Source organism: Leptonotus elevatus, chromosome 18, assembly GCF_054856555.1.
Source record: "Leptonotus elevatus isolate MCC_2025b chromosome 18, RoL_Lele_1.0, whole genome shotgun sequence".
Lineage (NCBI taxonomy): Eukaryota > Metazoa > Chordata > Actinopteri > Syngnathiformes > Syngnathidae > Leptonotus > Leptonotus elevatus.
In genome coordinates, this window is record NC_141256.1 from 15120667 (window position 1) to 15135788 (window position 15122).

Sequence of the window (15122 nt, forward strand, 5' to 3'; positions counted from 1 at the left end):
TCCAATTTGTCTACATTTGTCCACTTTATGTTCCACTGGGACGCACATTACACTGATTAGTACACACGTCCCATTTTTGGCTGTCATGGTCAAGGTGAGACAGGAAGTGCCATGCAAGAGGACAGACAGGGTTGCATCTCCAAATATGATTTGCCAATTACTGTCTATTTCACATTTCTTTTATATTGTACATCTTACATGCTTTTATTTTTTTATTTACATAAGACAATAGTGTAAAAAAAAGAAAGAAAAAAAAGACAGAGTCAGACATGGGTCATGTTCACGAAGAAGTTTATTGTGCTGATCGGAAGCGAGATATCCAGTATAAACGTGGATTGGAATGCAAGCAATTTTCATGACATTCACATTAGGAGACGCGCACGAACGGTTATTGTGTTGTGTGAACATGTTACGCTAAAATGTTGACATTCTTGAGGAGTCCATTCAAGTGGAGTGAAGAAGAGTATAGTGGCATATTGCGACATTAATGTAACTTCAATGATAATGGGTATAGCTCGAATAAATGTGTAGCGTATTAGTGTTAGTTATCCTCATAAAAATAAAAGTGTGTTGCCGCTGAGGAAAGTTAGAAGAGTTAGCATAATACATAATGGTCTCATACAGTAAAAGAACACGCCAGCAGCACACATAAAAGTCACAGTATAACATTGGAACATTTAAGACGACATCATTTCCCTGCAATCCTCCTTTTGGAACACTTTGAGTTTGTTGTTTTTTTTGTATTTCAATGTAGTCTACTTTTTATTGGGGTGGGGGTATTGGTTCACACCATTTTTGACATTTTTCCCAGTGTTTCGTGTTTTTAAAGACCCTGTAAAGTGAATTCAAAGATTTGTTTCTAAATACCGTATACACATTTTTGGGGGGCGTGGCTAAAAAGGGGGCGCCTTCTTCAGAGTCCGCGTTCATCTAGCGCAATTCTGACGTGCGGTTAGCTGGCTAGCTCTACCACCCGAAAATGCAACTTCCTTTAAGATAGCTTATGTGGCCGCTCTAGAGTGCCTCATTGTCAGTTGCGAGTGTGTGCACTCCTAAGTGGATATATCTTATGTAGTTATGTGTAGGCATAAGAAAGATGTTAGTAGTATCCAGATAACTTTTGTAATTGGTCATGATTTTCAAGCTTCATTTTTGATACTTGCCGTTTTCACACGCAGAAATGAAATTCTCCTTCCACGGTTCAGCTACATCAGTATAGATTCTATAACACGTGTCATAAACACTGCCATCTGTTGATTGGTGGAAAAAAACTGCCATGACGACGTGGCTAACCCGGCCTGCACTTGAAGCACAAGCTTGATCTGGATTAACAGTTCCAAACCATTCCTAAACTGAACTGTACCACTAGGTGGAAACTAGCGATGGAAAATCTCTTTCACTGATTAACTGGTACAATTGATGATCAATTGTCGAAGCAGTACATCACGTTACAGTTTAGTTCAGGTCAGGAATGCACTTCCTTTAGATATAATTGTCAACATTTGTCAGTTGTCAACCACTTTTCAGCACCCCATCAACCTGAGGTCACCAACCAATCAATCAATCAACTACTAATGCTAAGTCGCTAATGCTATCCGTCCAACTCACCGCAATCCAAATCATACCGAACCGGACTTATCCCATTTCACCGATAACGCACAAGCACAATCGGGATTTAGGTTTTTCAGCTGAACTGAAATGACGGATGAACATTCAACTAAACATCTTTGATTGTTGTTCTTTTTTTAATTTGCTTTTTTATACAGTGAACCCCCGTTTTAGTCGAATACCATGTTGTGCCGCAATATGCCGGGCAGCTTTGAGCTCTACTGGAAGAAATGCAGTGTAATTAAGAGCAAGAAGAGGCAGAGAAGGTGCCCAACTACTGAAAAGTCCAGTAATGTTTGTTTCATCCCTGTGGGTATTGTTGTATGCTCCGTTTGTATGTGTTGCTGCTACTTTACAATACGATGTCATTTACTATTTAACTTTACAACAGAGAGAAAAATCTGCAAAAATCGGCAGATTTTTTTTTTGGGGGGGGGAGGGGCTTTTTAAAGTCACTATCTTTGTTCTATTTACTATATTTCACATTTTAACCTATCGCAAGTTGATGTGGAACGTATCCCCCCCACAATAAACTGGGATTCACTGTATAATGAATTTATCCGAAGAGTTGTGCCTGAAGTTCAACTTGTCGTAGTTGACATCATGTTGAGCTTCAAGACATGATCAATCAATGACTGGATTTATGAAGTCCATTCCAACTGGAAACGTGTTTATCTTCTGCTTCTGAATGATTAGCGACGTCCGACTCGTGTAGCTCAGCCGCGTTTACTCTGGCATTTTCCTCTTGGAGGGAGGCAGCAGATGCGCCGGCAGCTCGGTGGGCAGATCGTGTCCCTCCAACTTGACTTTAATGAGGTGGTTGGCCAACGCAAACTCCTCGTCATCCAGCATGCCGTCCTTGTCAATGTCGGCCAGCTTCCAAATTTTCCCCAGCACCGTGTTGGGCAGCTTGGATTTGACCATCTCCCTCTTGGCGTTGGCGCCCGTCACCTTGCCGTTGACGGGCGACAGCGTGTAGAAGATCTCGTCGTAGGCCGGCTTATCGCGCGCCACCACCCACTCGGCCTCGTCGATGCCCTCGCCGGCGCCCTCCCCGTAGCCGTGGCCGAAGGGGCCGTTGAGCGTGCCGTCGAAGGCGCCGCCCTTGACCACCGGGTTGGGTCGCTGCGTCTCCTCCTGGCGCACCAGCACCATCAGGCCGGCGATGTCGTGGGCGAGCATGTCGTCCACTGCCTCCAGGAGCTTGGACTTGAGGGGCTGGAACTTGGTGAGGTCCTGAGCTTGGAGTTGGTCCTGGAAGGGGAGGCACAGATGGCAAACGTATTCAAATTCTGTACCTAAAAGTCTCTGTTAAAGTGAAAAGTCTTCTAAATTTGACACGCCACAGAGACGAGTGTTGTTAATAAGAACCCCGCCGAGTTTGAATGGGAAAAAAAAAAGTATGTATGTAACATCAGGCTTCAAAATCAGAAACGACCTAAAATTCTCCTAATCTACTCTTACGTCACTCTCCCCATGTTGTGCGTTCACTCATGGCCAACAACAAGGCAGCCAAATCAGTGCAGAGTCCTGGTCCACGCACCAGTTCTACAGTCTTTGACTTTTTTTCTTCACTTATTTTCCACTGTGCTCGCTTTTCTGCCTTTCTAACCACATCGTGTGCACACTCATGGCCGACAATGGGGCACTCTAAAGTGGCAAGGTCGGTGCACTATCCTAAGGGAAGTTTACAGAGTCCTTTATATGGACTCTATTGAAAGCAGATTCACTGATTCAATACTTGTACTTAACTCATTCAAAGCCCAAAACGCGTAAGCACTTTTTTTTAAATATTTTGTCCCAAAACGTATTTAAACATTTTTTAAAATGTTTTTTCTATGCAAGAGCATACAGAAGGCTTTGATGCAGCTTCTGACATGAAGAGGTGGCTTTAAGCAATGGTAGTTAATACAAAAAACGGCCAGCACGTGGCAGCACAGTATAAGAGATCAGCCACAAGCTTTTTTTGGAGGGATGTGAATAATGATGAAACTTAGCTATATTCTAATGCTAATTGCTGCAAAACAGAAACAGATAGAAATATACTTTTTATATATTAATATATATATATATATATATATATATTAACTTTTTATATAAAAAAAAATATATATAAAAAAAATAAAAGAGCAATGATGATGACATTTCCGAATGAACAATACTGAGCTCTTAGAAGAAGAAGAAAAAAAAAATATATATATATATATATATATACTTTTTTTTTCTGATGAGAGAAGAAACTTTAATCTTTCTTTTGAGAGTTTCCATGTTTTTATAGCAATAGAACACAATATTCTGTTGTCCTTGCATAATCAGTCAAAATCCAGTAAAACAGCCGGGAGCGAAGGGGGTTGCTTCAGTGAAACTGGGAGTGAATGAGTTAATATATATATATATATATATATATATATATATAATGTCCCCTCTAAAAGTATTGGAACATTACACCATCATAGTTTAACAAGTCCCATACAGCACAGGAAGCCTCTCCAGCATGTCATAAAAACTGCACAGCACATCTGTAGCGTAGCCTTCACACCAATATATCACATTTATGACAACCATGCCACAAAGGGGACAGCAATATCAGAGGCGGCACACATCCACAACGCACTTTTCACGCGTCTTTTATCTTGCTGTACTGTACTACTAGTATTTGTTTGGAAGAGTCTATTTTGACAAAGGAGTTTGAAGGTACAGAGATAACTGTTTTAAAGAGTTCTGAGTAACCCGCAGTAAAACAAAAAAAAAAAACACATCATGGTGAACTATTGGTAAACAGTTCCTCTTCCTCATCCTTACCTGCATCCTCTTCAGATTTGGAAAATCTCCCGGCGATATCTGATGTTCCCTCTCGATGCGCTTGTAGATGTCTCCGAGGCTGGCGATAAGCTCCTTCTTCTTGTTCTCCCTGCCAAACACCGCCGGCATCTCCTTCTTCAGGGAGCTGATGATGTACGCGTGGACCTGCGTGACGGGATTCACAAGATGCAATCAGGGCAACGCCGGCGTGTAGAACAAGACGGAAAGCGACAACATGAAGTACGCTAATGACATTCAATAGAAAAATTCTGCCTTTACGAATAATAATATTGTTTGATATTTTTAAAAAACAGACTAAAAAACAACAACTAACAAACCTGCTCTAAAAAGTAAACTGACTGAATATATATATATATTTTTTAAGTCATAAAGAAATAAAAACTAACCTTAATGAAAAATCCCAAACTATAATAATCGTGCTTAGGACGCAGGCTAGCGAAATTAGCTCTCAGTTTGAGAAGTCGATGAGGGAAATTGGTCATTTGTAGCAAGATAAAAGCGCTTCCCCAAAGTCTGTCTCGTGACCTTGAAGCTCAACACAAACTCGCACACATCAGCTGTCAAACAGGAAAAGTGCATTCAAGTGTTTCCGACAAGTCGTTGAGTGTCTGTCCTCGAACAGGAAAGAGGAAATCATTGACTCTGAGGAGTGATCCCATTTGTTCGAACAGCTGAACGCTGAGAGGAAACATTTCTATCCTGGAAACACATGCAAAATGTACATCTGGCATTTTTTTGCGTGTGTAAGTAATCGGCCGAGCCGACTTTACCTTTGCCAACCTGGCCCGCTTGATTAGATCGTTGAGTTTTCTCAGTGCAGCGTTCCGCGGCAACGACTGGATGTCCTTGAACAAATCTTGCTCCTCGGCCTCGAACAGCTTCCTGTTGTCAGGAATCAGCAGCGGGTGCGACCAAAAGGAGCCGATGTACACGCGGATCACCTGCCGGACACAAAAGGGGAGATTTTCTCTCATGTTCAACTAGAATATGCAGATTTTTAAATGTAATAAAGTGTGCAGATCGTCACAGTTGAGACTGGCTGTAACACGTTTTATTCTGGAAGTCAACCCTCCAAATAATATGTTCTATGCAGCCCCTCTAGTCTAAATACAGTATTCTGGTTAATATTGTAATATGAGTTAAGCAGCAAAATCCAGCCATTTGTATCCATTTTAGGGGGCGGCCATTTTGCCACTTGCTGTCGAGTGAAGATGACAGATCTCAGGTAACAACCAATCACAGCTCAGCTTCAAAAAACAGGTGAGCTCTGATTGGTTGTTGACTGAGCCCTGAGCAACTGTGAGGTCATCTTCAGTCGACAGCAAGTGGCAAAATGGCCGCCCCCTGAGATGGATAAAAATGGCTGGATTTTGCTTCATAACTAAAATTCCAAAAATTTAATATTAATCAGAATGTCATGTTCAGACTAGTGAGGTCACATATAACATTGTCAAGAATGTTTAAGGTTGACTTAAACTTTAAATCTGATTAGTTGGCAGCACATAGAGGCTGAAATCCGATTGGACGAAAAAATCTTACATCCATATTGGAACTAGTGTAGCCAAGAGAAATACTATGAAATGAACTTATGAAGTGATCCTCTGTGAGTAATTGATGCATCCCCAACAGGGTTTGTATTTGCCTTGAGATGCCACAAGATGGTGGCAAAGTACTACTTTGATCTAAATGGCGCTCCTCCAATCACTTCAAATTGTTTCCCTGGCACCAAAATGCCAAGTGCTGCTCGTAAGCGGTTCAATTGAAGTTGTAAATGTAGGTCATTGCTACTGTCCCGCCCACTTCAGCCTACTGTTACAGATGTTTACCTCAGGCGTGTTGACAATTTTTCCCAGTGACCACATGAGCGCGCCGTACACTCGCATCAGCTGCTGAGTCTCGATCTGGTCCGCCTTGTTCAACACCACTCTGATGACAAAATAAAACAGAAATTGTGGTTTTTATTTTGACGCGCAGGTACAAAAGTCCCATCTTGACGTACCTTATCTTGTCCTCGTGGTTCTTCAGCGCCTTTATCACATCAGAAAACTCGTCGGAAATGTCCAATTTGTGAGCGTCGAAGAGCAGGATGATCCGGTCCACGCGCTCGGCAAACCACTCCAGGACGGCTGCAAAGTCGTAGCCTGGAGAAAAAGAAAAAACTTTTTACACATAAAAGTCATGAATCATAATTTTTTTTGTCACCATTGACGCAATTAGAAGACCATTTTTGCAACATGAATTCAAAAATTGGATGAAAATAGCAGACTTAAGTTGACAAACCATGCAAAGTCAAACTCATTAGCATGTTTAATACCAAGGGACTGCAACCAAGCTTTTTTAATGTTAATGTGCGGCTTCTTGCGCAAAACCGACCAGACGCCTTGATGGTTTGCCCAAGAATGTGAATTTGGTGGAGTAAATCTGTACATGGTATTGCAATTTTAGTTTGACTCTTTTTTTATTTTTTATTATTATTGTATTTTTGCAACCCATGTGACAAGATTCCACAAATTCCCTAAAGTATCACATTGTTAACTGCTCGTTTAGCAGTATGTTGACATCCAACAGACAATACCTCCATAAGGACATCTACGGAGGCAGCTATAGCCTGATAACTCCTCCTCTGGACACACATATAGAGTGCACACATACACCAAAAGGGGTGCATAGAGACCAAAGAAATAGTAAGACAAGAGAGGCAGGAATGTAAAATAAAACATGAAGAGAAATTGCATGCCTGAGAACCATTTGGCGAATGTTGTAAGCGGAGGAAATAGTGTCGTTTTCGGTTATCCAGCTTCTTTTGTCCATGACGGCCGTTGGTATGGCAATGCCGCCGTTTAGTGTTTGGAATGCCACAAGAGACTGAAAAGGATTATGGGAATTGCTGTTTGCCTTTTATATGTCCCTGTGCTGTGGTATGCGTAATGTTTGGTCACTAATACAAATGTTTTTTTTAACGTAATTAGTATTACTGGATTATATAAAATGGTACGGTGGTTTGTACCCAGCATAGTTTCTTTGTTGTGGTAATGGCGGCCCCAGATCGCCTCCTTTAACAATCCAATTATTTGCAGAACAGCCAGGACGCACTACTATGTGTTGTAGTGTGAGTGCTAGCCTCAGCGCTAATGTTACTGCTCAGATTTTTTATTCTAAAAATCAGGATTGCACTTTAAAAACTTGATCTTACAGACAGACACACATTCACAAACCAAGTCATGTAGGCTCATTAGCTTAGCATACTTAGCTTTGTACTTTGTCTTTTGTGAGCTAGCCTTGGCACAAATGTAATGTAATGTAAACATTATCCACACTAAAAAGATATACAAAATATTTCAAGACATATTATAACCCTAATAAATTGTATTAGCTTGTACATTAGCTTAGCATCTATAGCTGTATATCAGGTGTTGTAATGTTGCTGTTCAGATTTCAACACAAAATGTATTTATTTCCAAGTTGCTATTCGCTAATGTTACTGTATATATTACATACACTGAACTCATCTTATTTCAATACAAAATGTGAAACGTTCTGTTAGTATGTATTATTATTAGCTTAGCATCTTTAGCTTCTCGCAATGTCTTGACCGCTTAACAAATAGACATTTACCACTGGTCTTTTTTTTTATTCACAATGGCTCAGGAGTAAATTACACTCCAAAAAAAAGCTTGCGAAACCTCATGAGACGACAAATTGAACAATTAGGATCTCAAATGCGTGCGAGAATGCGAGACCACAAGCGCGTGCCCAATCACAGCTCATTTTGGACGCTACTTCCTGTTCTTTGAAACCAAAGGGACATAATCCTCCTGAAACGCTGACATTGTTGGATTCAATGGGACGGGTCGGGTGTTGGGCAGCTCAATGGGTTTGGTGAATGAACACAATTATACACACGCGCACACACAAGCATAAAAAGCCATAGGTAAAGTGTCGCGACAGTGTGTTTTACCTCGACTGATTCTCTGTTTCTCCCCTGACAGGATCCCTGGCGTGTCAATCACACTGATGCTCTCCAACACTGGGTTAGTCAGCTGGGCGCACACAAACCTAAAACACACACACACAGATAATAATCAAGATACTGTAAACGTGTCAAAACAAACCAAGCGGTAAGCTGTATGAATGTACAGTAATGCATGGCATGTGTGCATCAAATTTATTTGACCATCAACAGACCACAAGTACTTCCCGATGAACATCATTTATTGATATTGATTTGAAAAGATAATATATTCTAACTAGAAATGGATGGTCTTAGTCAACCACTGGACAAAAATTTGATATTTTGTCCAAATTGAAAAAGGGGACGCACATTTTATCCGGTAAGGAGATCCCAAGTAAACACAAAATATGCTCCAAGGAAAACAGTGACCTCTGTTCTCCACACACAAAAATATCTTGTGTGTGTGTGCGGATCCTCTTATGTCCCAGTAGGATACTGTATTCCATGGGAGGAGGTGTGAATACTCTCAACCTTGCACTTAACCGTTTCAATCACTGCTCGCTATCTTTTTAGTCCGCTGAACTCTCACAGCCATGCAGCCTTAATGCTCGGAGTCAGTCAGAAATGTCCGCACAGTTCAGTTTGTTTCATCGAAGACTCGAAAAGAAGTGTCAGAGGCCAAGTTAGTTTCTGCCAGCTTCTTTGAATTTCAGCAGGGCAGGACCTTCATCAACCACAAGAAGTTAATAGAATTTTATCTTTCATGGCGTTTTAAAAAAAAAAAAATGCCGTCATGTTCCAGCTACGAGCAGTGACGAAAACAAAAACATTTCACAATTCAGTATCACCCAAGTTCAACAATATCTTTAGTAGTGTTTGGGTTTTGGGGGACTTTTTGTACGTCTACTCATGGTTAGACTTGCCAAATTTCATGCTGAAAATGTAATTATACTCTGAAACTGACTTTAGGGACAGAATTTTTGACATTTCCTCCACCCAAAATTATCCTGAAATGGCCACCTCAGACCAAAGTGGCCGACTTCCTGTGTCTTTTTGGGAAAGGGGTTCTTGAGACTTCCTCTGCTGTCAACTGAAATTAATGTCAAACTGCCCTTTGGGCTCGATTTGCGAACATCACGGCTCACCTGTTTTTAGCGAGCCCAAGGGCACTTTATCGTCAATTTCATTGGACAGCAGAGGGCGGTATAAGGCCAAAATGGCAGCCCCCTAAGATGGATGAAAATAGATAAGATTAATCTGCTTAATTCTAAATACAAAAATACAATATTACTCAGAATACCGTGTTTAGATTAGTGAGGTCACATTGAACATATCGCAAAGAAAAGTGGGCTGAGTATGGTGCCCAAGTCATCTTTTCACCATAAAAAAAAAGAGGTTGTGAGGGCCTGTTCATCACTGCCAGCAGTTGTAATTTGATTTTAGCACGCGTTTTCTTTCCCTGTGGCATGACCTACATATGTGACACACATAACGCCAGCAGGTCGAGCAAAACCTGACTGGTGAGTGCAAGGAAAATCAATCACAACGGAATGTAGCGCTGTGGTGCGGATTCTCACTTAAACAACACCTACCACTTTACATACTTGGCGTGACAGCATCACAACATGGCCGAGAGCAAACCTGTTGAGGAAGGCGTTCCCAAAGGCGTTGAGCTTCCTGAAAGGCTTCTTGGGGTCCACAACAAGGGCGTTGCCGGGAATCACGCCCTCCGTGTCGCCGTGCATCACCGCGATGAAGGAATCCGTGGTGGGCTCGGGGCCGATGCGCATCCCGGGAAAATCCTGCTCCAACAGGTAGCTGTGGGACAAGTGAGGCGTTCAGTGGCCAGATGCCTTTGATAAGATGTGAGCGGCGTTAAAAAGCGCTCGTTCTTCCAAGTTGGGCTCTGGTGAAAGTTCTCCAACTTTAAACTCAAAGTGAAACGTACAGGGGGGGGAAAGTAACGACGACCACAAGTTTTTCCAAGTTTTGCCTGGCTGAAACTCAAAATGTCACCATTAGAGGGCGGTAAAGAAGGAAAAGTCAACCCCCCAAAAATTTTGGGCCAATAATACGTTCTATGCTGCCCCACGAGTCTAAGTATGGTATTCTGGTTAATATTGCAAAATCCAGCCGTTTTTGTCCATCTCAGGGGCCGGCCATTTTGCCACTTGCTGTCGACTGAAGATGACATCAATGTTGCTCATGTCTCAGGTAACAACCAATCACAGCGCTGCTTCAGAAAACAGGTGAGATCTGATTGGTCGTCGCCTGAGCCCTGAGCAACTGTGATGTCATCTTGCAAGTGGCAAAATGTCCGCCCCTAAAATGGATAAAAACAGATGGATTTTGCTCCATAACAGATTCCACAAATTTAATATTCATCAGAATGTCATGTTTAGACTAGTGAGGTCACATATTACCTATTATTATCAAGAACATTTTTAATTTGACTTCCACGTTAACATCTGGCTACCATCACGTCACCTGTTTCATGCTCACATTCTGTGTTTTGTGCAGAATTTCTTTTTTGTAACCAAGTGCTGAGAAGAGGAAGGCCAAGTATGCATGAGCGTGAATGTATCACTATATTTGCCTTGACAGCAAGCAATGGTCTTGATAATCACTCGTTTTGTTTTTGGGGTAAGGCAGACGAAGCCTGGATTGGTTTTCTGAGCCACGTGACACATTTGCAGCTTGTTGCAAGGCAGAATTTGTCATCCGCAATTATTTTTGCGTCATTTGAGACTCCCAGGAAGTTGTTGTATCTTACAAAGGCCAGCCTAAAAGCATTACAATGAAAAATAGCTAACAATAGCGCAAAGCTATAGCTAGTGATAAGAATTCCGTTTTTAATTAGAAATGAGTGCTAATTATATCTTGAAGCAGCTGAGCCAGAATGAATTGCAACCTGTTTGAAATCTAGTCTAATACCAAGTCCTTAGAATAGATTTAACCCAAGATTTTATCCAAAGACAATCCTGGAATGCATACCAACACAATAATTTCCATGGAGTCGTTTATGTTAAATGTTGTTATTTGGGCCAAACAAGCACATTTCTCTTAGTCGTACTTTGCAAATTTCCCAGTTTCCCAATCAACCTTGAGCAGATGGCTCGACTCGGCTTTAGTGGCTACATCAGCTTAATCCCCGGCAGATCCTCCCAACGTGAGCTAATGCTCTTTATAGCGGCAACAAGGAGATCTTGTAAGAAATCTTCTTTGTCGGTGGTCAAACCAGAATTTCTTGGTGACAAACCAGTTTGAGTGCAATTTAAACATTTCGTTTCTTTGGCAGTACCTGAGTCACCGGCGCAGGGGAATTCCAGAACCGCAAAGCTCAGCAAGAATTTAGCCCGGTATCTACTGTTTATCCAACTTGATCACATGTCCGTTGGGAGGTTAAGAAAGTTCCCAAAAACTATTTCTCGGTGGTCAAGTTTGGAATCCTCCCATCCATCGCCGTCATGCATCTTACTATGTTGTCTTGTAAACACAAGCCGGCATGTGACTTATGGCCTTGAAGGCGACTATAAATTCTCCTGTCAGTGTTTTAAGTGTTAGCAGATGTAAGGATGCCCCCCTCCCCATTTTTTTCAATGAACACACATACAGTATATAATCTCAACATACACACACACACACACACCTTTGCTGAGGAGCAAGCAGTGCCTGGTGGAGCCATCTCTGCTGACAGGTTGTGTAACGCAGACGTACGACTGCGCAGCACTTTTTGATAGCACGTCATGCAAAGCATGTATCCTCCTTTTTGAGGTTTGCTTTTTGTTCCATGTTTAAAAGCTCGCAAAGGAAAACTTGCTCATTAAGTGTGACTTGCATCTTGGTCTGACCGAAGGTTACCGAGCATTTTGGACATTCCTCATTGTTGTGTTAAAATGTCACCGGTCAGGCTGCTGACTGGGGGTTTCGGAGCGTTGGTCCAAAAAAAAAAAAAAAAAATCAACTGCAAGTGACTTTTGAAGACGGCCGAGCTTTCAAAAATCGGCGAGCCTAATCTAAGCGTCATCCAGTCCTTGACACCACCACTGATGTTCCCAAGGCTTCCTCGCGCCTCGGGGACCGTCGGCTCGGCATGAGCTCAGACATCCGGCTCCCATCACGTCTGTCGACCAATCGTCTTCCCACTCGCCAGTTGGGATTTGTGCTCCATAAAATAAACGACCAACAGCACGTTTCAAGAGAGCAATGCTTAAAAGTGATAGCTGAAAAAAGTGGATCCATTTGGGGATCGCGAACGGATTTTAGATGTGAAAAAGTTCACGCCCCACCAAAGACAGATGTCACAAAAAGTATTAATATATATTAAAAAAATTGGTGATTAAATGTTTTAATCGCATGACTAATCACACATTTTTCTATCTGTCTAAATGTACAATTAAATGTGGAAAACTAATAGAAATATGGCAGCATATTTTAGTCACTGATACAGTATATTTCATAATCGTAAAATTTAGTTAAAATTAAAAAGATGTACTGTACTTTAAAAAAACGAGTGTGATATTGATTTGTGTTGGTCATTTTTTTTGCCACTAGATGGCATAATTGCATTTGTAAGACATTCTTGACAGCTCAGTGCACTTTTCTTTACATATTAAGTAACTTGGGAAATACTCAAAATAGTCAAATACAACTTGACCCCAATCTCCACAAACATATGCATTATTATTAAGTTTATTACTGCAAAATTTTGACATGGATGTGTCTGCTGCGTTGCAACTGGAAATTCCCCCAGTACAGGCTTTCCAAGTAAGCGCATAAAAAAAAAATAGTGGCGTTAAAGAAACTTTAAACTAACTCAAAATGAACGCACTAAATTTGACACCCCTAATATACTTTATATGAGGCCAGGGCAAGAGCCCTACTCCAAATAGCAAAAAAAATAAAATTTATGTGGCAGGGGGATTTTTTCCCTTTATTTTTGTTTTATCAGGCATTGGTTAACTTGTCGTCGCTACAAAAAAAAAAATCAAAATATCGGCTCCTCACTCTATAGACAATTGAATCTTCAGTGAATCAAACATGCATGTTTTGGCAATGTGGCAGGAAACTAAAGTACCCTAGAGGAGAACAGTCAGTTGGGTGTGTCTTCATTTAATGAACTCCATTTGATCCGATTTGTGTGTGTGTTTTGTGTTCTTCTCACCGTATGAAGCTGGTCTTGCCCGTGGAGTACTGACCCACCAGCAGCACCATGGGCTTGTTGTCAAAGTCAGCATCCTCCAGCGCCGGCGAGTGGAACTCGTGGAACTTGTAGCTCTCCTCCAGCGGCAGCAGCTTGGTCTTGTAGAGCTTCTTCAGACCGTCACTGACCGTCTGGAAGACCTCGGGTTCCTTCTTCCTGCGGTCGTCGCCTCCCAGCCAGCTGAACATGATGGCTGCACTTGTTTTTGCTGCTGCAGCTTCTTCTGATTGATTCTTGTGGTCTGCTGGCTGGTGAGTCCTAGGTCTTTAAGGGCGCACAGAGGGTGGATGGCTTCTTCAAATATGAGCCATGCCTCAAAAGTAATCAAAAGGGTGTCCAACTGGGGTCACTAAGCACAACACAGAGATGTTTTATGTTTTGCTTTGCAACAACAATAACAACAACAACAACAACAAAGTAATTTAAATGGCAAATATCTGATATTATTATTATTATAAAGAATAACAGTATGTTTTAAATAAATGCTGGGTGTGGTTCTAGGCAGATAATTCGATGCTTATTAGAAGAAGGGAAAAAGTCAATACCCAAGCTGTCAAGATGTTTTGTGTTGTGCCAATTACAGACGACACTCTAATTGCATTCTCTTCATCCGGGTTCTTTCAGCTTCTTCCAAGCTCCTGATGTTCCAAAAAGGTCAAAAACACAGCCTTGTCTAGTCGATTTGATACAATATGTTGCACTGTTGTAAAAAAAGAAAAGAAAAAAGAAAATATATCGTCCTAGCGCAATAATGCCGCTATGAGGCCGTGGGCGAGCACAGGAATCCCATCAATGATGCACTGAGCTGCCGCTATGCTGTCAGCCGCCGTTATCCTTCCACCAGCACCACCGTTAGATGTCAAAACACGCTCATAAAAGTCGATTTGTGTCGTTTGAAAATGAAAGTCAACGAACGACAACGAGGTGATCTTTAGTGTTTCGGGGCGATTTGGGGCGGCAGCCGGTCACTCTCTCTCCCCCTCCTCCGGAGCTCGTATTTAAATGCCGACTCGCTGGGAAACCCGAGCCCACCGGAAGTGGCATACGGGCGGCTTGTGGCCCCTCCCAGTGTTGCGGCAGCGTGTGGAGCCGAGAAATGGTGCGCCACCTACAGACGGAAAGCGGTATGTATAGCAGCAGTTGACTCGCTTTCTGGCAAAAAAAAAGAAAAAGCGCACGCAAGTCGGAACGCGATGTTAACTAGCACGAGTAAAGTCATCATTACAGTTATGAGTTATTTGTATGGCAAACACTTCTAAAGCTATAAATAATAGGTCAAAAACGTTTAGAACGCAAATCGAAATGAAAAACTAAATTACAGTAGTAATGTGTAGTAAAAAGTCAAAATTACAGTAAATAATTGTATAAAAACCAGATTTTTACTCCATGCATAGCACTTTTTATTCAGCAATTGCCGTCTTTATAAAGTGCTCTATAAATTAAGTTGACTTGATAAAAAAACAAACACTTCTAGACGAGGCCATAAATATAAAACAGCCCAACTTGTAAATCGGGATGTAACTGAGCATAACTTCT

At 41.6% G+C, this 15122-nt stretch overlaps 1 protein-coding gene across 2 annotated transcripts; it reads right to left on the reverse strand.

The window, feature by feature from the left end:
* Positions 1-274: 274 nt before the first annotated feature.
* On the reverse strand, positions 275-14641 carry ehd3 (EH-domain containing 3). 2 transcript variants are annotated; one of them, XM_086061570.1, is made up of 9 exons: positions 14132-14641; positions 13548-13850; positions 10025-10201; positions 8390-8487; positions 6431-6572; positions 6258-6357; positions 5202-5372; positions 4411-4575; positions 275-2862 (listed from the first exon to the last, which is right to left on the reverse strand). In XM_086061570.1, exons 2-9 carry the CDS (start codon positions 13772-13774, stop codon positions 2335-2337), a joined length of 1608 nt encoding a protein of 535 aa, XP_085917696.1. In that variant the 5' UTR covers positions 13775-13850; positions 14132-14641; the 3' UTR covers positions 275-2334. The 2 variants fall into 2 exon arrangements, with proteins under 2 accessions (XP_085917696.1, XP_085917695.1); XM_086061569.1 differs by having other exon boundaries at positions 13548-13935.
* Positions 14642-15122: the final 481 nt, after the last annotated feature.